Source organism: Rhea pennata, chromosome 11 (genome assembly GCF_028389875.1).
Source record: "Rhea pennata isolate bPtePen1 chromosome 11, bPtePen1.pri, whole genome shotgun sequence".
Taxonomy (NCBI): Eukaryota; Metazoa; Chordata; class Aves; order Rheiformes; family Rheidae; genus Rhea; species Rhea pennata.
Genome location: NC_084673.1, coordinates 17,673,151 through 17,698,954, shown reverse-complemented (window position 1 = coordinate 17,698,954; position 25,804 = coordinate 17,673,151). Strand labels below are relative to the sequence as shown.

Genomic DNA, 25,804 nt, shown 5'->3' with positions numbered 1-25,804 from the left:
TCTAAAAGTTCAACCCGTGGCACTGTCAAACTGAAACAGGGATGAGTTTGTTTAACAACACGTATCCCACGTACCTGGGAATCTGAGCAAAGATAATGAACTGTTCAGATCATCTACCTGTATGTCAGATTCACTCAAAGAGGGAAATCATTAAGAGGTAGAAAAACCACCTACAAAAGTACTTGTCATCCATCTACTCTAATCTGATGGAATGAAAGTACTGAAAGAGCTCTTGCATAAAATTACAGCTAATGTACAATTTTCAGTCATCTAGATTTTTTTAATGTTGGATCATTAAAGGCATAAAAGGGAAGAGGGGCACTGGGCCTCTATTAAATCAAGGACAAGAAAACACCTGCAAGAAACAACTCTGAAAAAATTAATTAGACTGCTTTCCCTTTGAAATGATGTAACTCTTAACTGTATGCTACGCATGGAAATGCAAATAGGTTGTGAAGATATATCCCCAAGTGTGCATTTCAGATATTGGTGAGCACTTCCTCATGTGGGTACTGAAATCAATGCAATTATTTGCATGATTAAATGGTCACTGACGTGATTAACAGTGGCATAACTGGGCCCCAAATTAACATTAAAAAATATGTCTTGATTCTACCCCTGTTAGTATGGGTAGAACGTTGCTCTGCAAGAATTGATTCCAAGAATGCTACTATTCATCACGTGAAAGGTGGCAGTATCTGTCCTAGGGATGGGTTTCTTGGAGCAATCTGGCATTAAAAAACCCTTTTAGATGGTCGTGCTGTGGATTCGTTACTGAGACACTGATCTGTGTGTTCTCACTGAAGTCAGTGAGATCAGGTACACAAGTAAGTGTCCGTCAACAGGCGTCCTACAGTCTCGTTATAATTACTCAGTACCATATCCATCCTGCCATCCAGTAACTACTTATGCCATTTTCAGCTACGCAGGAAGTTTTGTGTTTCATCGTTAGCACTGTCAGCAGCAGAGCTGGATCCTTAGCAGAAGTGGATCCTGAGTCTTATGGGCAAGAACACTGCAGTAAACTAACTGCATTTTCGCCATAAAAATTCATGATTTGAGGATTTTTTTATGGTAAGGTAGAAAGTCCAAATAGACTGGCAAGTTCTCATATCTGTTTGATCAAGCAGTAAATTAAATACAACTGACCAATGCCCATGGCGTTTTCTAAATGATGAAGAGCAAGGATCTGAATCAATTTTCATCACTGGGTATGGAAGCCAGTCAGTTCACACAGAGCCAGCATAAGGATGGAATGTAAATAAGTTGTGTGGTGTATATGAGTGCGGTAGGAAGTGAAGGAGAAAGGCATTATATTATATTTAACATCTGATGGATTCATTTGTCAAAAAATGCAAGATGTTCGCTAGTGCTTTCTGCAGTGTTTCCTGTGGAAAGAACAGCTGCTCTGTTTCTCTTTTTTATATTAAGGAGAGGATACTTGTTCCCAAATTATTTTGGGGAGAAAGTATTTGTCCCCAAATACTTTTTTGTGACGTATAGATTTTGTCTGACTAATTAGGGGGAGATGAGAGTCCTAAAGAAATGATGCCAATGCGATGGAGTGAAGGACAAGTCCAGATTGCCTGTTGCTATGAATTGCAAGGATTCCGTCGGAGGCAGTGGAGCTGTGCCAGTTGATACACCAGCCGAGGATATGTTTTGTGAATGAGGGGAGACGGTTAATAAAACATTAAAACTTAATTGTGTTTTCCTAGCTGCACAAATAGGCTTCTCCTTTATGAGCATAAGTTGTTTTTAGTAATGCAAATGGGTCATCATTATCAGTGAGGTCTCCTGGATGAATAAAATGTGTTAGCATCAGTAAGGTTTTAAGATGGGAGACATTAATATGTAACAATATCAAGCAGCGAGCATTGCTCTGCATTGTTTTTCATGCGAACCATCGGAAAGAACAAACATATCTGTAGAGCTGAGAAGACCCTTTGGAGACACTGGTCCAAATCTCTCGCATTAATTATTCACTTTTCCCTAACGTGACCTGATTCATAAAAAGTATCTCAAACAAAAAGAATTTCTGCAGCACTGGTGAAATGTAACTAAATGTTAACTAAAATGTGGTGGTTTAAATTCTGTTGCTGTTACTTCTGAGGAGACATTCTTGCTGATTTGAGTAGGCCCATGGGAATTAACACGTGAGTAAATACCATGCAGACAGCTTAATTGCTGCAGATTTCAATCCAATTTAATCACTATTGTTACACTTTTAGTCCTTTTTAAATTTAGCATTCAGGCTATGTACTTCAAACATCAGCAACAAAACAAAGTTACCGAATGTTGCAGTGTCTCAGAACTGGACTTATTTTAACCTGAGGAAAACGCCTTTTCCAGGGAGGGTTGTTGCCTGAATGCCGAGTGACCTCCAGCGGCCACCCTCTTGTATCACATCGCGGCGGGTCTAAACCCTGGCCACTGCGGGCGCAAGTGGCGGAGCTGCCCGCAGAGGCTGAATCATGTAGTTGGCATCTCATACTATTTCCAATTATGTTTTATCCAGCACCACTAAAAACAGTCTAAGTGGGAATTCAGACTGAGAAATTAATGCAGCATTTTGAGTAAATAAATGCACCAATTTTTACTGTTTTACTTACTGCGAATATTTACAAAGTTTTTTTTTCTTTTGTTTTCTTTATCCTTTTAGGAGTAGCTACAAAGCAATAGTGATCTATGTTCACGTTTCTTTAACATCATCTGTTTCAGATATGACTCTGATGGCCATCTGACCAACGCAACATTCCCGACTGGTGAAGTTAGCAGTTTCCACAGTGATGTTGAAAAGCTGACAAGAGTGGAACTTGATACTTCAAACAGAGAAAACGTGATCACAGCCACAAACTTCTCAGCTGCGTCTACAATATATACTTTAAAACAAGGTAAATAAGGCATTTCTGTTACTTCTTCCCTAATTACTGCATTTCAAACTCTCGACGTTGTTGCGTTCTTAACCATTTGCCAATAAAAGACTAAAGCTGGTTCATTTGGTTCTCGCTAGCTTCAGTTCAGTCAGCTAGATACTACTTATAATTCTCCTGCGGTGGCTATTAGAAACAACCACTAGTGAATTCTTTTCCTCCTAGGAAATGCTCAGTCCTGCAGTTAGGCTCCATTTACTGAAATCTCCAGTGTTTCCAGACTTCATGTATGTGCTACAACTTCAGTAGTCAGAGGAGTTAGAATGACCTGCCGAGGTCACTGACCACTGAGCTTTGTCACTCTGAGAAGAACTGCCCAACGAGTGACGTGCGCCGCTGGCAGTTCCGCGCCGCAGTGCCTCGCTCAGCTGCCGCTGTGATTCTTCCTGGCGCGCTAGCGGCAGGACTTGCAGGAAGGACCAAGGCATTACTCACATCGGCTAGTGCCTGCCTCCGGGGTGAGGTTTTGAGAAGGCCACTGCAGACATCGTAGTATTTCCCTGGCAGCCTCAATGCGTTGGCATATCGTATCTCTTGAGAAGAACTTATCCCTGCCTGATGAAGGTTCCCCAGTGTCGTCCTTCAGATTTTACAGATTCATTATCACAGTTCTGTTTTTATACAGTTTGGTCAATTTGGTTTTTTTTTTCCTTTGTTGATCCACTGTTGGCAGTGGACCCTCAGGAGGAGAGGGAGAAGCTTTGAGAGAACTGATGGTGGGAAATAGGTCTGCTTTACTTCCAAACCTGCTGTAGAAAAGCTTTGGAACCCTGACCAAGTCACAGAACTTTTCTGCCTCTCAGTTTTTAATATTTCTTTTTTTAAAAAAAGAAAAGAAAAGGAAGAGCTCACCTCACAAGGCATTCATTCATTCCTCTTCACTGATGCGTTAGAGAGAAGGCACTGAATAAGTGGAAAGAATTATGCTGTATTGTAGCATGGTATCACTCATTAGTCTTTGAATGATTGCATCTACTGTTTGTTTCAGCTACCTACTGCATGATTATGTTTGTCCTTAAAGATGCAACTTCTCCAGGTTGGGATGTTACCAGATTTTGTCTCAGGAAAGTGCCCAGCACACTGCAGGCAGCACCAGAAATTAACAGCCATAGCTGTGGCTATCATACTTAGGAATTCATAAAGTTTGCATATTTCCATATCTCTGTGAAGTGATCATGAAGCGTCCCATAAACAATCAGACATCTTATGTCTGAGTCACAAAGTCTCTTTTAATGCAATGTCTGTTATCTTCACTTTCTGACATGGCCAAATATTTTCCATGTGTTCATATCCCAAGAGCTGCACCAGCTCTTTCTGTGTGGACCAGCTAAATAAAGGATCCTTTTCATAGTTACTAGCTGGTAAGATGCTGTGTGTTCAGTCAGATTTTAAGGGTGAGAGTTTGTGCTTTGTCTCTCAGCAGTAAATGTACTGGCTCGGGATCAAGCCATTATCTGTCAGCTGAGCCACACTGACTTCCCCCATGCACATCGTTCACTTCTCCCAAGCACAGGGAAGGAATTACAGCGCACAGGCAAGGGGAAGGAGGTGACGGCCCTCTGCAGCACGGTCCTGCACCTCTGGACTTGCTCGCTGTGCTACTGCTGTTGACCTGGCTATTTTTCTCCCAGCACTGCTTCCTCAGTGTCCTTCGTGCATCAGACCTCAGGCTCGTGGAGGGCCATCACTGTGCCTGAACCCCTGCTGCTGCCTGAACCCTGTCCTGCTGCTACTGGGAAAGAGGAGACCTTTTTAGTATGGCGATACTGAGCAAAAGGGCCGGAATAGGAGACGGGTTGTCATCCTAGAGATCTGTGAAAATAGCTTTCATACTTGACCTTAGGTAGTCAGTGCGCTGATTCATTTTAAACAGTGTGGTGTTCCGTTAGCATGTCCCAACATGCTAAAATCATCAGAATATCAGTGGTCAAAACCTAGCATACAAACTTGCATATTTTTAGGTTGAAAGCAAAACCTCTTTGTGTCTGCTGCAGGAAGCCTTCACAATGTAAATAATCAGGCCAAACATAATAAAAAAAGTTCTTTATAGGTGTGAAGACCTGCAGGTTACAGGTTACAAAATCACACTGCAGTTGGTATGTATTCAGCGGTCTGTAAACTAGGGACAAAGCAAGCCCTTTTGCACCTAATGTTTGCTTTATAAAGCTGTAGATCTGAACTGTCCTGTGTTTCCTGGTTTTGATTGTTGTTTTTTGACAGATAACACACAGAATATCTACCGGGTCAGCCCAGATGGGTCTCTGAGAGTCACCTTTGCCAGTGGAATGGAAATCACTCTTAACACAGAGCCTCATATTCTAGCAGGAGTCGTCAGCCCCACTTTAGGGAAGTGCAATATCTCCCTTCCTGGAGAGCATAACTCAAATCTCATTGAATGGAGGCAAAGGAGGGAGCAGACCAAAGGCAATATCTCTACGTTTGAGAGAAGGTTAAGGGTAAGGCTTCCTCTTGTGGTGCAAAGTGTACTGTTCCCTTTGAAAGCCATTGAACAAAAACCATGTTGAAATGTTACACTTTATAAGAATTGCGATGGAAAGTTTGTATCAATGATGGGCCCCAGCCATGAATTTCAAAACCAAACGCCACCAACACTCACAGGGAAGTTTGATCTCTGTTTGATTTTCGTTGTTAGACTTGACCTGAAGACATAATTACTTTTTTTTATTCTGCTTCTTTTTCAACTAAGAACTTAATTATGTCTTGGGAAGACGCTGTGAGCAAAGGGCCATGCATAGTTACTCTAGCACAGCAGCAGACTTGGAACCAGGTTCTGTTGCTCTCAGATCTAGCTAACCTTTTTGCTCTGGGGGAAGTAACGTGTGCCAGCCTGTGCCTGGTGGAGATGATTTCTCAGGGCACACCCTAGGTGTCCTGGGCAGTACATTTCCTGCAGACATTAATAATGTAGAGTCTCCCTGTATATCCAGACAGGCTGTGTATGTTGCCCTCTACCTCCTCATGGTACCCTTGATGCAGCCTCAAACCTCCTCACTCCCACTAGCCGGGTTACGATACGGCTCTAACAAAGAATTATTTTAACATTGCGGCTGTGGTTTGTATTTGTTTTCCTGAGAACTCACACATTACGGTGACAGATGGTCAACATTCAGCATGTAATTAGGTAACGCTGAGGATCAAAGCGGCTGCTGCCTTGCAGAAAAGGTTTTTGAGGAAATCAGTTTTTTCACAGGAGTACTACCAAAAACACCTGTAACAATAGTAGGACTGGGAATTTTAGCCTTAAAAATACTGCATTATTAACTACAACCTGTCTGGATAGATCTGTCTCTTGAAGTACATATTTTAGCTCTGAAAGTACAGAACTGGTTGTTAAAATCTCTGGATTATCTCTTGATTATCAGACCCTACATATTTTTTACTTAACAAGTGCATCAGGTTAGTTTTCAATTGTGCTGATGAATCAGAAACCCAAGACTTGGATAATCTGGCCAGACTGTCTGCTGTGTGTGAAACACCCATTTGAAGGGGTGAATCTTTCAGGCTTCACAGTCACAACTGTTTTATAAGGATCTTGCAAATGGGAAAAAGCTTCCTTTAGTTTTTCTTGCCCTTCCTCTGACTGCGTCTTTTCCATCATAGCATGAGTCCTCATAGCCCTTTAACCTATTACGATGGCAAACGTATGTATTACAAGATGACAGGATCCAAGTTTCGGCCTCCAGGACTCACTTTACATAATCAGTGCATTCTGTATGATTTTGTGCTTAAGTAACTGCATAGTGTGTATTTATTTAAGGGCATTATGTAATAAAAGTCTCAAGTGGAAATTACGTAGTCAGTCATCTATTCTGCTTACGTTGCAGGGGCCAATTGTTCCTGACAATTATACTTCAACGTACTGCGTTCTACACGGTTTTCCTATAATGCAATTTGTATTTTCTATTGCTGAAATTGGTTGGGGATTGTTTTAAAATCTTTTCCCTTGATTCTTCCTGTTTCTTCATATTGCATGCCACAAAAGAAGGGAAGAAATTCTCAAATTGGTCAGGATTAGATGGATTCTGGCTGCAGGCTTAAAATAAACCTGTTCATTGAAATATTTCAAAATTCAAGCTATCCAGAGGGCAACAGATTGCCCTCTCTGTCAGTCTCTTGGTGCACAGAACCACTTGTGTATTAGTCTTTCTCCCCCTTCACCCTCCGCCCAGTGACAGGACCTGCAGTGTAAGAATGGCCTTGATGTGCTGCTGTCTTGAAGGCTCTGCACCTCCAAAAGTGTCCTCTAAAGGCCCAGCAGTTGGATGTTGCATCATTAGTTCTGCAAAACTACAGGTGTCTTTCTACACCTACCCAAGATTAAGGGGACATGTGGCTTGACCTCTCTTCTCAAAAAGACATGTCCACTGCCTGCATAACAAGGTTTTCCCCTGCCTTGACTGCACTGAGCTGTAGGACCATCTGTCTGCCAGGGTCTAAGGCCTGTCATGGGGCAAGGCTGGAGAGAGCAGGTGGAATAGAGTATTAACCGAGGATCTGTTAGTCGAAATGGGAAGTATTCTGAGCATAGGATATGCCATATAAATATGAACAAGAGAAAGGGACAAGCAGCCTGTAGAGGCCAATAAAGAGGATACTGGAGGACAGGTGAAGTATATGGCTCATAGTGTTCAGCTTTAATGCTGAGACTTTTGCATGGGATGCCAACAAAATGAGGAGTTGATGGAGGTGTGAGAAGCTGGAACAGTGCTGCTGCAGAGGAAGGCAAAGTATCAGCAGCATTTACCCAGAGGCAGCTGTCTCTACTTGGTTATTAAAGCAAGTGTGCAAGAAATCAGGAGTAAAAATAACATCATACCATGTATTTGAAGCAGTAAGTCCAATAGTCCAAAGGATTTAGAGATTATTGTTGACAAATCCTTGAGTACTGCAGAAAAGAAGCAGCAATAGAAGCACTTGTGCTGGATGAGGTTCTGGTAAGACCTTGTTCAGAAAACTTCTAGTGAGTTATATTTTGAAAATAAAGCTAAGCACTTACTATGCCATGATTAGCACAATAGGAGGTGTGTTGGAAGGCTTGCACTGTAGAGCAAAAAGTACTATGCTGAACTTTGAGAATATATGTAAGAAAAAGCTCTGGGCATTGGACCAGTTCTCAGTGGAAATGAACAGACTTAAAGTCTTACAGTTAAAGAAAAAACAGCACAGTGGAAGAGTTTTCAGGAAAAAAAAGCACCGTTTTCTGAAAACATTAGGCTTAAAGATGTCACTTAAAGATCAGTCCTGATAAAGTTATTGAAGCAAATGGTTTGAGCGCTTAGAGGTATAAATTAGAAAGCAGGTAACTGGGAATGTGAAAAAGGATGACCTAGTTGGAAAGTAGAAAGCTTTTCCTGCTCTGCCACTTCCTAACATTTTTAATTCTTAATCACAATTAGCAGACCTCTTGAAAGCATATCATTCCGTTAATACAAAATCAGCTTTGCAAAAGAGGCCGCTGTTAACAGGTTTTGAAGAATATTGTAGAATATTGTGTTTTAAACTGAAATTATTGCATGGTGTGAATTCCCTGTTCCAGAAGTAGAGAAGAAATGAGTAAAAGTTAGCTAAAATGCTAGAACAGAAATGTTAACTTGATTGCAGTATCTGACTCAATAGGGGAAATGGGAATTAATCAGAGCTTTCCTTTAAGTGCAGAATTGCCTGCCCTGGTATTTCCTGAAAGTATATAAAACAGGCTGTAGGCATGTATGCATTTTATATTAATAATAAATCTATCTACAATCAGGCATTTTAACATCAATCTTAATCTAGCAAGACTTCTTTTTTATCAATTGAATCACTATTTTAATTGACTTCCAAAAATGAAGCAAAGGCTGTTGTTAAAACCAATGAGCATGATGCATAGTAATATGCTGATTAGAATTCAGCTCTGTTCACTCCTGTCTTTTGCATAACTTGGAAGGAACTTGGCATTGGATGCAATCCAGTTTTTGTAAGTGAATGTCTACAAAATTGAAAATTGGATGCTTGGCCAGTCTTACTTATTTATGGGTACTATTTTCCTTTTTTTAAATAACAGAAATGGAGATAATGTATTGGCCCCAATTCAATTCAAAAGGCCTTTTTATATAGGCTTTGATAGATAAGTTTATTATAGTATTTAGGAAATTATTCCCTTTTATTAACCAGTCTTATAGCAAGTCCTAATGACAGGACCTCCTCTGGACTCTGAGGAGCTACTTTGTATCAGCTTACTTCCACTCAGATCAAAACACAGACAAGGAAGTAATATAATCTTCTCCAATTTACACGTTTTAGGTACTTTAGGTTTGAGAGTTAAACTCAAGAACGAATTCATTTGTATGATTATTTACATTGCAAAGTTTCTGTCACTGGAACTAATGAAAGCATAGCCAAATAATGTTTTAAAATAAATAATAAATATATCTGTTTATGAACTACTAGGATTGTTATTGAAATGAGCTAGATTTGCTCCCTGTTTTCCTCAGCTGAAATTCTGGCCTGATGTAGCTTTTAGAAACCAATTCTTGCAATAGCGTATGTGAGCTCCGTTCTCTCTTAGGCGCCCTTTAGTAAGTTTTATATAGGCTAGAGCAGTCATTTTGCAGAACCTACTGAAATTTGAAATCAACGTTTCAGTGCAATGTAGAAATGAGGGCTGGTGCCCATGTTTTACCCCATCTTGCCATGAGAGGCGTATTAGATTTTAAGTTAAATCTTGTTTAAGAAAGTAAACAGAGACATAAAATACGGAATACAAAGGAAGTAATAAAATATACACATACCTATTTTACCTATGTGAGCTTTTAAATACTCTCCTTGCTCTTCTCCACTGCTAATTCTGCCTGTAGTTGATTTTCATTCTTACTGATTGTATCATTCCTGAAATCTAGATTGCAAGAGATTTGTATTCAAGACCTTCCTTTTTACTGTCTGTATCCTACAATAATAATAATAATAGCAATCAGAATATTAAATATGTACATAGAAAGTAAATGAGTATGAGCCAGGGTATATCCCCTGCTTGCTTTTCAGGTATTTTACCACTAGCAATTTTTTTTTCGGAAATTGCAGGAAGTTTGCAATGAAATATATTATCATAAACTTAATCCATCAGACTGTATACAAGCAAATATAGTTGAACTGAGCATCACATTTTACGTGACTCCTTAACAATCATTAGAGCATAAATTTTAATAGTTGCAGCAGTCTACAGGAGTATATAGGTATTTTACAGCTGTTGTAAATGAGCAGTATTAAAGTTAGACATGTGTGCATATAAAACCACAGGAATGGTAGTTGAAGAAAGAGCACCTGCTTCTTCTGGATTTTCAAATTATTTTGTATCTAAAAACAGAAAGAGGAAAGAAAAAAATGTTCTTTCTAATCACTACCACCATATGATCACAGCTTGAATTATTAAACAGGCATTCTTAACCGTTTACTTTACAGCTACGCCTGCAGGTCTCAGTGAGGACCAAGCACTGTGCTGGGCACTGTGCAAACACCTAAACGGACATCATCTCTGCTGCGAGGAATTACCTTGCAATTTATTAATTGGAATAGATTAACACAGATGATTCTGAGATACAATGAGCACAAGGAGCATTGATCTGAAAAAGGCATGTCAATAAACGTTATTTTAGGGTTCCCTAAATTATATCCCTGATTTAAGTGGAGTTTAATGTTAATAGTGACTGCCCAGTGACTTGCACCATTTAAGGAGGCAGATGAGGAGAGCAGCGGATAAATACATTTCGTTTCTGGCAATCTGGCTCAGCGTTTGACTTGACTCTTCCCATCGGAGCGTTCCCCCAGCGGTACGAGCTGCTCAAGCCCTGAAGGTAGGGCGAGAGCCGCGAAACGCCTGGCGCCTAGTTCTGCTGCTGCAGCCACTGCCCCGAGCTTGGGGCAAAGGAGGAGGACAGCCGTGAGCAGGGCCGTGGGTAGCCACAAACGTTGCTCTTCTCTTCCCGGTGTCCACGTGCAGCCCACCGTCGACTGTCCCCGGGGAGCAGATAACCTACCAATATTACTGGCGTTCAGGAGAGAGCGTGTGAGCGAGGGGGGTCAGTTAATTTGTGAGCCCGACTCAACTGCACATCTTTCACTGGCATCAAAAAGTCAATCTGTAGAAAGATGAAAGTTGAGGAGAAAGAGGAAAGAACAGCATAGGAAAAGAGGAGAGCAGAGAGGAAAGAAAGTTGAGCACATGGAAACAGGAATCTTCATGTTATGTGACATATAGGGAAACTGAGTGCAAGTAGTGTTTTCTGCTGCTTGGTCCTCCTGTTTCTCATGAGAATATTTTTCTACTTTATTGTCTTCAGTAAGCACTGAATTCGTAATCATACTGTTAAACCACTGCACATTTTGACTGGCAGTATCGTATGTAATTAACATGCCTTGTTTTTCTTACCTTGTGTATCTTTGTATTTAGGCCCACAATAGAAATCTGCTGTCCATTGATTTTGATCATGTAACCAGGACAGGAAAGATTTATGATGATCATCGAAAATTCACTCTTCGGATCATGTATGACCAGACAGGACGCCCAATTTTGTGGTCACCCATCAGCAAGTATAACGAGGTCAACATCACTTATTCACATTCTGGATTAGTGACCTATATTCAAAGAGGAACCTGGACTGAGAAAATGGAATATGATCCAAGTGGGAACATAATTTCCAGAACATGGGCAGATGGTAAAATATGGAGTTACACATACTTGGAAAAGGTAAATCATTTTAAACATGGATTGTTGAACCAAGGAGAAAATATTTCTTTGGATGCAGATACTGTATTGTGAACAATGTTATGATCGTACCTCTAGCAAGAGTATTTAAGACTTTTTAAACAGAAATTGCATGCGATTATATAACTAGATGTCTCTGGACAGTCTTTTCAGAACTGTCACTTATTAAAACTAAAGTTCAGTGAAATGTTTTTTAATTTAATTTCTACAAATTGATTTGAAAACAGAAACTTTTTCCAAAAGAAATTAAAATCCAAATGTTAATGCAAAATAAATAAGGCTACAAACTGTAACATTATTCAGTGATACATTTTTATTAAATTAAGCACACTGAATTAACCACCAACTTTTTGTCTAAATTCAACTCATATTTTATTAGAATACTGCAGATAGTTTTCAGATGTAAAAAAAAGTTTAAAGTGCTTAAGGCCATATGACCTCAGTTCAAACAATTATGGTCTAGTTTAGTTATGAAGAAATTTATTAGCACCTCCAATTTGTTTAGTAGCTAGGTAAAAATGGTCTCAGTCCAAGTTCAAGTGAACTTCTCACTGTTGAAAAACATATTGCCATTCTGAATAACAAAGTGAAAACTATAATAGTCACTGAAAACTGCATCTAATTCATGCATTGATGCATCTCATTTAATACTATTCTTTCTCTCAAATCCAAATAGCCAATCTGTATTTTTAAAGCTTTCAGAACTTAGTGTGAATTTATATTCACATAGTGTCCTTTTAAACTTTTATTTAAATAGCACAGGCTTAGACTCTCTAATGTACCATGAGTTTGCAAAACATTTTTTCTGAACCTGTTAACCACATGGAAAGGATAGAAGGGGGCAGGTGAGGTAAAACTGATTGGAGTATTACATGCAATAAATCCAATGACTTTGAAGTTATTTATATATTTAAAAGTTTCAAATGTGTACTGTTAAGATAAACTTTGCTGTACTTATTTTGAATGTGTTTAAGCCTGATCCTCAAAAAACTTGTAGCTAACCCAGAGAAAAAAAAAACGATTCACACTGGCAAATGCATAAAAATGTGATTCCTTCCTTGTCAGCATGCAGGATGGCTTTTGCACTTGTTAACAAGATTGGCAAGCCCTAGAAGCTTCAGAAGTTTGCTTCAGATAAATTTGTCAGGGCTTCTTTTGTCTGTATGCTCTTCTGCAAATTGCAAGTAAACAGGCATTTAGCACAGCTTTCAAATATTTGGGCAATGTGCCTTTCGGAGAATCTTTTATTTCTTCTTTGGGCTTAATGGACCGTAATTTTGGAAAGATGTATGCTTTATATCATTCCAAACCACTTTATCTCTTCATAGCTTAGGATGAGATTATAAATAAGACATATAACTTAAAACTGATGTGCTGTAATTCTGCACAAATGGACAAATCCTGATCTTGTAGAAGCAAGTTGCAAAAGCATACTGGTTCAGGTAGAAGCAGGCTTGACTGATGCTGTAACTTGTCATTAAAATTACTGAAAGACATAGACACCATGGACATAATCTTTCAGCCATTTAATGTACCTTCATCATTGTTTGTTCTAAAGAAAAACGAATTCACTGTCAAAATTAGACACTGAGATACCCTTTTGTGGCCCCATAAAGTCAATAGCTCATTGCGTTAATTATGTAATGGTTGTTAAAGGTTGCCTGAAACCTCGTGAGACCCACTGATTCCTTTTATCAAAAAATCAATTGTATAGTTCATTTCCATTTTATGGATATTTACTTTTTCACTTATTAGCACTTTGAGTTAATTGTAAGTTTTCATAAATCTCTCCCATTTCCAAGGTTAGTTGCAATAATTTAAGTTTTAAGAAGCACTGTGATAGTAGTACCGTAAATGGGTCTCAGAGTCTGAAATCCTGCTGTTTACAGCCAGACAGAACAGATGAGCGATGGCGTGTGTATGTTGGACAGAAATGACATCTAGCGGCCGTTTGCAGCATTTCTGTGTATTCCCAGCAGAGCTCCAAGTAATCGCCGCTACCGGCTTCGCTCAGGATGCCGTGTGGCATCGGTTGTATGTGGTTGACTGGGCTCCATTTGCTTTTACAAAATGAGAGTTTTGGATATTTTATGAGCTACCCTCTGAAATCCTTTAAAACAATTAGAGTCCAATTTGTGTAAATGGTTCAAAAATCTATTGTAGTATTACTAGGATGACCAGAGAATTACTTCACTTCTCATTATACAATCCTCTGGTACTATAGATAGGCAATTAAGTCTCCCATCCTTCTAGTCCCTATCCTTTTACTATCCTGGACAAAAGTGGAAAAGCCACAAAATACTGCAAAAACGGCACACAGGGGCAATAATATTATATTAGAGCTGTTTCTGGTCTTGTTATTCATACTCTGTCAATGGCAGACAGCTTAAAAACAGGCCCGGGACCCATATATAGAGCGAGGCATCACATCAGCGCTAGGAGAGAGTTCAGCCAGTGGTTTACTGCAGACTGGGGACTGGTGACTGAAGGTGAAAATAAAATAAACAGTGTGTATGTTAGAAATGCTTGGCAGACCGGCAATAAAGCGGTCAGAAAAAGCTTGGTAGAAAGGGCTATCGTCACCAGCTGGCACCGGCTAACCCGCGAGAGGCATATGCTGGTGCTCCCTGGCTCGCGTGCAGGTGACAGATGGCTTTCGCCAACGGCAGGAAGAAGTACACCTTGGGAGGCGGGCAGGGAAGGGGAGGGAGGATGGCTGAGGCTTAGCCTACCTTCAGCCCTTCGAATGGGCACCGCAGCCGTTTGTCAGAGCAAAGTGGTTTAGGCCAAAGTTACTTAACGCGTTGCAGGTTGAGCCCTTGGCATTTTCTTCCCAGAAAGCTTTTTGAGCTTAGAGCAAAAAACAAAAAGTCTTTTTTCTGATTGCTTTCCGCAGTGCTTTGGGGAAAATGCACAATTACAATGTTCCTCAAAAGAATTTGCTTTGCCTCAATTGTGCAAAAGCGCCAGTTTGCTTAGGCACCTGGTAGAATTCACGCAAGAACTTTGCAATATCAGAGCTACGTTTAAGCTCAGACGTTGTGGTAAGGATATACAGTGCTCAAGCGCAGCCAGGCCAGTTACTAGAGCTGGGAGAATGCTACAAAGTTCTCCCATGGATTTTCCGCCTGTGTTTTCATTATGCTTGTTTTGACAGTGCCGCTTCACCACTGGGCTTGTACTCTGCGCTCTGTGACCTTACAAATGACGGGGGGGGGGAGGGTTTAGAGAATGCAAAATTTAATTTGCACAAGAAAATATGTCTGCCACGCTTGCACATTCCTCTGCCAAACAAACAAGCCAGATGTCATTGACGAGCCATGATTAACCAGCACAGGGCAGTTTTCAAGTACTGGTGTAGAAATTTTCTTCTTTTTAAATATTAAATGCCAGAGGTAAAACTAGTCACACCATAAAAAACCTGCAGAGCACTTTGATCCATTCATAAGCCTGGGGATACTCTGACCTCTAGGGCAACATGCCTTCAGTAGAAGACATACAGAGGTGTATGTCGATGCTAGAAATATGCACAGTGCCAATAAAAGCTAAGCACCTCATGCACACCATCTGTACCACTGCTGGAACAGATGCTCCACCTGTGCATGGGAGGGAGAGGTTCCCTCTGTTTTTGCTTCCTGAGAGAATGACCTAAATATTTCAGAGCAACAGAGCAAGTCAGTACGAGGCTGAAATGCTACTGAGAGCCACATCTGCCTGCCAGTTTGGGGTCCTTGCGTCTTGACTTACTATCATTCCCTTTCTGTTTTGAGCCACATTGGTGGCCAGGTTTCCAAGGAGCTTTACTTCGGGTCACGCAGATAGTAAGAGCAAAATACAAGAGTGGATGGTCGTTTCAGCATTTCCTTAACCTTCAGGCACTCACTAGATTAATGATCGTTCACTTGCTCGGCCAGTGACATTGCCATTCCTGTCTGATTGCAGTCGGTGATGCTCCTCTTGCACAGCCAGCGCCGCTACATCTTTGAATACGACCAGTCAGACTACCTGCTCTCGGTCACCATGCCGAGCATGGTGCGCCACGGCCTGCAGACCATGCTCTCCGTCGGGTACTACCGGAACATCTACACCCCACCCGACAGCAACGCTGCTTTCATACAAGATTTCACCAGAGATGGACGCCTTCTGCAAACGTTATATCCTGGGACGGGGCGCAGAGTCCTTTACAAATACACCAAACAGTCTCGACTGTCTGAGATTCTTTATGATACTACCCAAGTCACCTTCACCTACGAGGAATCTTCTGGGGTTATTAAAACGATACACTTAATGCATGACGGGTTCATCTGCACCATCAGATACAGGCAAACAGGTTTGTGTAACTCTGATTACTTTGCTAAAGTTTTTGGCCTTGATTCTACTAACACCACTTGCCTGGCATGAAATTCCATTATTTTTTTATATATAAAAATTCTTATTTTTCTGTTTCAATGGAAAAATAAACATGTATATCTCTGTGTCTGTGTCCACAGGCATATATAGCTGTCCCATTTGAAATACGCAGTTTTCATTTTATTGCTTGGTATAGAATAGCTCTTCTAATGTTTGATTGTTTTTACTCCACTGTGTGGATATTTGCTAAATACTAAATCAAGTTGTTTTATTGTTTGTATTTTCAAGTTTCTCTGGTTATACCATAACATAACATAAATTCAAAGGGATTGTTTATATGAGGAAGGAAATCACCATGTAAAATAAATTCAACTTAGAATTATCTTGTAAGTAAATAGAAATCATGATTATGAATAAAATAGCATTAATTTAAACAAGTGTTAATAAAATATAAATATTTTGAAGAGCAAGCATTAATAAAGGTTTGTGAGAAAATAATCTAACATATTCTTACTTAATGGTACAGTTTGAGACAGTGAAGTAGTAGCAAGACTCAGGGGTATATGTCTTTGCTAGTTCTGTCTGTGGACATAATTCATTATTTTCCTTGCTTTTCCCCCTTTGCTTTTTTATTATGCGCAGGTCCACTTATTGGTCGCCAGATCTTCAGGTTTAGTGAAGAAGGGCTTGTAAATGCCAGATTTGACTACAGCTACAACAATTTCCGTGTCACAAGCATGCAGGCCATGATAAACGAGACGCCTCTTCCCATAGATCTATACCGTTACGTTGATGTCTCTGGCAGGACTGAACAGTTCGGGAAATTCAGTGTAATTAATTACGATTTAAACCAAGTTATAACTACCAGTGTGATGAAACATACCAAAATTTTTAGTGCCAATGGCCAGGTGATCGAAGTACAATATGAGATTCTTAAATCTATTGCTTACTGGATGACCATCCAGTATGATAATATGGGTCGTATGGTGATCTGCGATATACGTGTAGGTGTAGATGCCAATATAACAAGATACTTCTATGAATATGATGCTGATGGTCAACTTCAGACTGTGTCTGTGAATGATAAAACCCAGTGGCGTTACAGCTATGACCTTAACGGCAACATCAACTTGCTGAGTCATGGAAACAGTGCTCGCCTCACTCCTCTGAGATACGATCTTAGAGATCGTATTACCAGGCTTGGAGAAATTCAGTATAAAATGGATGAAGACGGTTTTCTCAGACAAAGAGGTAATGAAATCTTTGAGTACAACTCCAATGGTCTGCTGAACAAAGCTTACAACAAAGTGGCTGGCTGGACTGTGCAATACTGTTATGATGGTCTTGGAAGACGAGTTGCAAGCAAATCAAGTCTAGGAGAACACCTACAATTCTTCTATGCTGATCTCTCCAACCCAATAAGAGTTACTCACTTGTACAATCATACTAGCTCAGAAATAACATCACTGTATTATGATCTTCAAGGTCATCTCATTGCAATGGAATTAAGCAGTGGAGAAGAATATTATGTTGCTTGCGATAATACTGGAACACCTCTAGCTGTATTCAGCAGTCGGGGCCAAGTCATAAAAGAAATTTTGTACACTCCCTATGGAGAGATCTACCAGGACACGAATCCAGATTTCCAGGTTATCATTGGGTTTCATGGAGGACTCTATGATTCTCTTACTAAACTAGTGCATCTGGGCCAGAGGGATTATGACATTATTGCTGGTCGATGGACGACACCAGATCATCATATATGGAAACACCTGAATGCTGTCCCACAACCATTTAATCTCTACTCATTTGAAAATAACTACCCCGTTGGCAGAATCCAGGATGTTGCTAAGTATACAACAGGTAAAAGTAACATATTTCGTATGAAAACATAGTCTGGGATCAAATTCCTGTATGGATCCAAAACTTCAGAAGTCATTTGCACTTACCAGAAAATACTGCTTGGCTCTGCTCCTGCATACTTCAAAGTTATTTCTTTAATAGCTGTCATCTTATAGAGCTTTATCTATTTTCTATAGCATTTTAGATAATCGATAGAATAATTGGTAGTTGTATCTACTGCTTTTCTACATGCCAAAATCAGAAGAAGAATGGAGGCAGCATTATCTGATTTTTTTCCATTTTAAGTGGAAAGAAGGTACACTATTGATTTCAGTATAGCTATGTTTTTAATCAGATCATTTGTTTTCTTCAATAAATGCTGAAACCAGTACTGAAACGTAAATTAATGTGAAATCATTGTTTCTACATAGCTGGGATTTCTAAAATTTACATGCCTTACTGCTAGAATGCTTTGTTTTGTTTTGTAGACATTGGAAGTTGGCTAGAGCTGTTTGGTTTCCAGTTGCACAACGTATTACCTGGATTCCCCAAACCAGAGATAGAAGCTTTGGAGACAACGTATGAACTTCTGCAGCTTCAAACAAAAACCCAAGAGTGGGATCCCGGAAAGGTTAGCAAAAACTCTGACAGCTCAAATGTTTCTGATTCTAAATTAAGGAAATTTTTTGAGAAAATAATGGAGACCAAGGAAACAGTGTGGCAGTATCTTTCAATCTGATAAGCAAATAGTCTAATCATGCTGGCAAACTGACTGTTGTCCCATTGTTTACCGGCATCGCAGCAGAGGAGAGTTGTAAAGAGAAGCTTATAGGAACACAACGAGGAAATCTTGCAGCTGCTTACAGAGAAACCCTCCAAACTGGGGCTGGGGGAGCGGGTGGGGGCAGCATAGGTGAAAGGATAAAGGTGCTTGTGTGAAAATTGAACAAGCTACACAAAATTTTATGTAATTAAAAAAATTAAACCAACAGATTTTCATCATCATTTGCAAAGGTGCCACAGCAGGATATGCAAGATCACCAAGAGAACAGCTCTACAAGTCTATTCCTTGCAAAACATTTTTGCAGGAAAACAGAAAATTTGCTGTTGTGGATTTGTAGGGAGGTCTATTGGTTTTTTGGCTGTAAAGCTCAACCTGGCTCCAAGCTGTATAGTCTCTCAGGAATAGGCATGCAGAAGCTATCAGTGTCCAGCAATCCATGACACTGCCACAGGCCCAATTACCAAGAGATGTGCTGAGCAGGTGTTCATGTTTTGCATTTAAACACATGAGCACCTGTGACCAAAATAGCATGTTTTAAAAAGAGGAGGGAGAGGAGATGCTTTTTCCATTCACAGATGACTGCACAAAGTGCGAAAGGCTGGAGGGTCAGAGCTGGTTCCAGATTTAGGAGCATGTCCGTGTAAAATTCTCACAGGTTAAAAAAGATATTGCAAAGGCACAGGAAGAGTGCAGTGACAGGTAGAGTGTTAAAAGAGAAACCAGATGGTTGGAAGTAAGATTTTCTTATCCTCAGTGGGGAGTAAGATCTACAGATCTTACTCTTACAGTACAGATGTACTTGCCTGGTTCCTATTGTTCTGTTGCCTCGAGACCTTCACAGTTTGCTTTCCTTAAGGAACAAGCTATAAAAAATGTTGTTGCTGTTTTACAGAGAATATAATGAGACGCACAGAGACTGAGTGATTTGTCTAGAATCACATGACAGGGTACAGCTTTGAATTCGGGCTTCCCCAAGCCTACGAGCTGAAAGACCAGCCATTAGAATAACAATTCAAGGAGGAGAGAGAGAAGAAAAGAAAGAATAAACATGAAAATACCATTTGTGATAAACACATTTTCAGTTTGATTCGTGGAAACTAAAGAGCCTAAGAGACAGAAAGCAGTACCCTAGGCAATTAGAAGCCCTGTGCGTATACTCAAGCTCTGTATTTGTGCACAGTGATTTGCAAACAGATTTAGAAGATCCATTCTAAGCAGTTAAGAGATTGATAGGGACTGTGAGACGCTATAATGAACTGCAGAATTCCTCTCCTTTAACTTTTGTTGGTATTTTCTTTTCCAGACTATCCTTGGTATTCAGTGTGAGCTACAAAAGCAACTCCGGAACTTCATATCTTTAGATCAGCTTCCTATGACACCCAGGTATAGTGATGGCAAGTGCAACGAAGGAGTGAAGCAAGCCAGATTTGCAGCTATTCCTTCAGTTTTTGGCAAAGGCATCAAATTTGCTATCAAGGATGGTATAGTGACAGCGGACATAATAGGTGTGGCTAACGAGGACAGCCGGCGCATTGCTGCCATCCTCAACAACGCTCACTATCTGGAGAACTTGCACTTCACCATAGAGGGCCGCGACACCCATTACTTTATCAAGCTGGGGTCTTTAGAAGAAGATTTGGCACTCATTGGCAACACTGGCGGACGACGCATTCTGGAGAATGGTGTCAACGTCACTGTGTCCCAGATGACTTCTGTGATAAATGGAAGGACTAGACGGTTTGCTGATATCCAGCTGCAGCACGGCGCACTGTGCTTTAATGTTCGGTATGGAACAACCATAGAAGAAGAAAAGAACCATGTCTTAGAAATAGCCAGGCAGAGAGCAGTTGCTCAGGCCTGGACTAAGGAACAGAGACGGCTGCAGGAAGGGGAAGAAGGGATCAGGGCATGGACAGATGGAGAGAAACAGCAGCTTTTAAGCACTGGGCGGGTACAAGGCTACGATGGATATTTTGTTTTATCTGTGGAGCAGTATCTAGAACTTTCTGACAGTGCCAATAATATTCACTTTATGAGACAGAGTGAAATAGGCAGAAGGTAACAAAGAAAATCTCTGCCTTTGCGTCACCAAAGACTGCCTGTTTTTAAACGTAAAATGGTTTATTGTATTGGTTTTTCTAGATCAGAACTCTGTATATATAAATATAGAGGAAAAAACATATCCAACTGCCTTTAAATGTGACAGAAGATGGTATTTTAATATTGTTCGCTTAACTCTTGGAGAGATGACAGTGGAGATTTTTAGTTCTCGTGTGGCAGTATTCAAACGTTTCCGAGGCGGAGCGTGAGCAGCCCGGCGGTGCGGCCCGCGTGGCGTGCCGCTGCGGCTGTCCTGCACCGCCGCGCAGGGTGCCCAGGAATGCAGGGCGCCCTGCTGCCTTCTAAAGAAACGCGTCTCTTTTGTTGTTGATTTTAATTCACCAGTTATTTAAAAGGTTATAGAGCCTGAGTCTGCAACCCCTCTTTCCTGGGGGAGCTTTTATTCCAGTGGGGTGTCCCAAAGATTCGGGGGTGGCATGCGAAAACCAGACCAGGTGCAGTAACTTCTTGGTTGCTCACCAACCCAGCACACGTCGTTCTTCACAGCTACATGTCAGAGATTTCCAAACCTGGAAATTACGTAAAGGCCGTCCCCCCCGACGCTTACCTTTGCTCCATAGCCACCTCTCATTCACCCAGTGACGAATGCCACGTTGTGTCTGGTTTTGCACGTGGTGGCCTCTCTCTCCGAGGTCTTCCATGGGGCCAGGGTTATGCTGGAGACCGCCAACGCCAGTGTAGCTGCAGAGCGCCCTGGCCGAGGGGTGCAGTGTCGCGAGGCGCTGCCGAGGTCCTGCCAAAGGTTGGAGGTGGACAAGGAAGTTCTTTGCCAGCGCTGAAGGAGTCTCTCCAGTCTCTCTGGATTGGGCTTTAACTCGGTGCTTTTGGGACAGCGTTTGTCGCCCAGCTGGGAGGGTTGGTGCGGTGCCAGTGGCAATTCAAAAGCAAGTGCTACAGGCCCGGTTCACCCTGTATCCGTTGGACCAGGACTCTTCCTAGATCATTTGTAAATCACAGTGTTGGTTTTAGGCCTCATGTTGTTTTCATCTCGGTTTAGTAATCCTGTTGTAATACTCATTTTTTTGAGTCTGAAGAAGATTGGTGGGTTGGGAGTTGATGAACCTAAGTGTGGATAGTAAATATGTTGATAAACGTAGAACATTTTGGAGATGACTCTTTACTTTCCAGCTCAATATCTAGAGCGTACAGAAAAGCATTATATTGCATGGGCAGAAATTTTTATTTCCCAAGGTATCATGCGCTGCTGGCACAGTTATTTCATAGCAGAGTAGAAGATCCTTTTTTTAGCTTGTCATTTTTAAAAGACCTGATTATCTTGGGGGGGGGGTGAAGGCACATGGAGGGTGGGATGGGTAAACGGATTTCCTTTACTGACTTTTGGAGGGAGCTAGAAGTCTTGTTATAGAGCCTGTGTATCCGTAACAGTGATGTTATTGCACATTTCTTTCAAAACAGACATAGCAAATATATTGAAACAATTTCTGCTCATATTTACCGAAGCCAACAAAGTGCTTTCTTTGTCTTTCTTCATATTTCTTTCCGCTCTTCTTTCTTTCTTCCCTTGTTTTTTGGGCAAGTGGAGCAGACTGTACCAAAGTTAGAGATGAGCCTGAACTGGACTGTCAGAGCGGATGCCCACCCATCAGGTGTGGCCTCGGGTCTCGGCCTCACGCCACGAGCACCTCCTTAGAGCCTCGCGGCTGCTCTGCACGGTCGGGCCCCCTCTGCTCCGCGACCCGGCGGGGAATTTGGGCTGAAATCTGCACGTGCGTTTTTGGATCAGGCTCATCATTAACTAATGTACAGAATTTGGAGCTGGCAACATCCACATTTGATAGCTCTGATTTGCGTAATTTTCCATAAAATCATGGAGAATTTGAATACCTCCACACCAGCCTAAAAATGGACCTTCAAAGTCCTTGAGCTTCTAATATGCTTTTAATCAATGGAAGAATAATTTATGAACTGTATATAGAGAGTGCATTCATAAATGTGATGATGTATTTTATCACTGATCCAAGATGTCAATATTAGAGTCTATTTTACTTATATTTCAAGCAATTATACTTTTTTGCAATTCACTAATGAAGTATCATTTTCAAACTGCTTTAAATATCCATTATAAACAAATATTTGAAGCTCTTAGAATTACCTTGAACTGTGCATTTCTAGTATGTAATACATATTTAGTTAGCTTGTGCCTTTAGTTTCTTAAAGTTATATTTGTATTATATGCAGGAAATGCACTTTGTATTACCTACAGCTGTGTTTTTTAATACTGCCTTGATTATTGTTGTTCTCATATTATGCCAAAAGATCAAAGAGTGACATGTATTCCAGGTTTGTCTCTGAAAGTAGATTTGGCATTTCCCAGTTCCTGAGTAGACATTCTAAGGTACATTTTGAATCATATTTCTTACAAGAATATTGATGCATAAAGAATCACATGGCATTACGTGACCCTACTACAAAAAAAAAAAAAAAAAAAAAAAAAAAAAAAAGGAAGCTGTTGTTATATAACAGTTTATAACAGTTTCAGGAATTTAGAAAACTAAAAATAAATGGCAGTTTGTGATAACAATGCTAAAGAAACGAACAATTAATACAAGAGCACTGGAGACTGATGGTGCATCTACACATGGGCCAGCCAGTAGTGATTGATGAGAACTGTAGCAAACAAATAGCTTTGGACCATCTTGTTCATGAACAGCCTCAGATGGAGGAAGGGAATAGTTCAGTCTCCTTTTTTTAATTAATTTATTATCTGGTAGTTAGGCCATTTTTTTAGTGTTGTTTTTGTATTTTTCTTTCTTTTTTTAATTTTGCACTATAGCTTAGAGACCCAAATGAGAAAAAAAAACAGAAAGACTACTAATGGCATGGAAAACTTTTTGTCAATTAGATAATTTGATGCTAGCATTCTGCACTGTGAACAAGGTTCTGAAAGTGGAAAAACACAATTTAAATATAAAAACACTATTGCACACTATCCTGTAGCAAAGTACCTACCATGAGAAGACACCTTATATTTTTTATGACAGCCAAACAAATAGTGCATATAAGTAACATTTCCTTTACTTTCCTATTTATTTAGCAAATCTAGAGCATTTCAAAGGTATAAATATATATATAGATATATATATGTAGAACATAGCCAAATAAATATATATGAACTGGTCAATGTGCAACTCGGTATACACATTCTAGCTGTTTAGTTTGAGATCTTCAGCGTCCTCTCAGCTGTACGCTAGTTAGAGGCGGCCTCTCCTTCTTTCGCGAGGCGTTCACGCGCCTCGGGCAGTTTTGTTCTCGCCAGCCCTGCGCTCGGGCGGGCGCGCGGAGCCCGAGCGGCAGCTTCCCGCGGCGCTTGCAGGGGCGGGAGGCTCCGGCGGAGGAGCTCGGGGGTCGGCGTCCGGCCGCCGGCCGTGGGCAGCCCCGAGGGCTTCTCCCCGGCACATGCTGACTGTTGTTTGAACCTGTCCTCGATGCAAAGCATTTCCCGGTCGGAAGCATCCTGGCTGTAAGAAGAATCACTTCTCAACAGCAACTGATGCCGGTAGAGCTCAACTTCTCACTGCGGATTTGTCCGGGCGTTTGTCATCGGCCATTCTTTGTCTAAGGAAACGTGTTTGACCATTACCAATTTTTCCTTAGATCTTGTGGTGGACTTTAGCCTCTTAATAAATGTTAGTATATCAGATTGTGTCCTCGACAGTATTTTCTTGTACGAACCATGATAAAACATTAAAGTCTTCATACTCTTCTGGCAAAAGTGTCAATAGAAGCGAAAGAGAAGCATAGCTTACGCTATACGTCAGAGCGACGTTCCTTTCTAGCGCTCCCATGAGAAGTGGAAATGTTTACAATGTATGCCAAGATCTTCAGTTTCTGCCTACCATCGGTTAGAGGTTCGGATCGTACAGAAATCGTGTTACGGTGGCCTCAGCCTCGTTGCTAGGAAACAATAGGTTCCAATTTTTTTATTCCTGCTCTAACTCCTGTGCTGAGTAGTGACTGGATACTGTACAGGTTTATGTTATATGGCTGCAGTGAAATGGTCTGATGCATTTTGCTCTGGCTTTCAGACCAGAAGCATGCATTTTCTACAAGAACATCCCAGCAACACGCTGTAAATATTGAAAGTTAATATATTATGTGTCGATATTTGAAAAAGAAAGTACTTTGACTATTTCATTTTTAAAAAATAAAGGTGCAAACTGATCGCACGTGACGTCGTCTTTGTTGTACGCGGGATATTCTGGTTCTGCCATTAGAAAGACAAAGTACCTCCATCCAGCCAGCGAGGCACTTCCTCCTCCAGGCTTCAAACAGTACAGGTTGACGCAAAAATTTGGGGGTGGAGGGTGTCAGCAATATCTAATCTTACTTCTGATTCACCAAAGGTTCGTGCATTTAGTTCTCATAGCGCAGCCTGTGAAATCACAACCTAGTTCCATGCCCAGGTGACTGTAGTTCATCAGAAAAATGTGTGTGAAAGAGAGAGAGAGAGAAAAATTCTGGTAAACGTCAGCACGCTTCCAAGAAGCGAGCGGGCGCAGCGGTGGCGGCGGCAGGGGCTGAACAGAGGAGCTGAAGCACGCGCACGGTCGGGAGATCCTACTTCCTGGCCTGCCCCGGGCAGATGGTGGTGAACGATTGCACACATCCAAAACACGCTTGCGAGGAGGACTCAAACCGCCCGGCGTTTGCCGTGGGGAGGGGGAGGCGGAAGGCTGCCGGCAAGGCGGGCTTCAGCGACCGGGCTGTGGAGCGCGGGTGAGATGAGCCCCTCGGTCCAAGGAGGCGCAGCCTGACGCGCACCAAGGCTGCACGAGCTCAGATGTGCCGGGAGTCCTGGGGGGCGGTGGGTGGGGGCGACCACACCAGTGGGAGCTGACCTTAATCTGGAGGAAACTAGAGCGAGGACCGACAACGGTGACAAGGGCGCAGCAGCGCTGCCCACCGGCCGCTTTCCCACGGCGATGGGTCGGGGAGGCCAGCGGTGAGGCCGAGGCGGGGGCTTTGCCGGGCGCGGGGCTGCCTAGAGCGTGGCCA

The 25,804-nt window shown here is 41.3% G+C and overlaps 1 protein-coding gene across 1 annotated transcript in view; it reads left to right on the top strand.

Moving 5' to 3' along the window:
- TENM1 (teneurin transmembrane protein 1) overlaps positions 1-20,729 on the top strand; it is a 311,517-nt gene extending 290,788 nt beyond the window's left edge. The window contains exons 26-32 of the mRNA XM_062584304.1: positions 2,722-2,894; positions 5,154-5,389; positions 11,377-11,673; positions 15,634-16,021; positions 16,684-17,904; positions 18,372-18,514; positions 19,971-20,729. Coding sequence (XP_062440288.1) covers positions 2,722-2,894; positions 5,154-5,389; positions 11,377-11,673; positions 15,634-16,021; positions 16,684-17,904; positions 18,372-18,514; positions 19,971-20,729 — 3,217 coding nt within the window. The remainder of the gene's footprint in view (positions 1-2,721; positions 2,895-5,153; positions 5,390-11,376; positions 11,674-15,633; positions 16,022-16,683; positions 17,905-18,371; positions 18,515-19,970) is intronic.
- Positions 20,730-25,804: the final 5,075 nt, after the last annotated feature.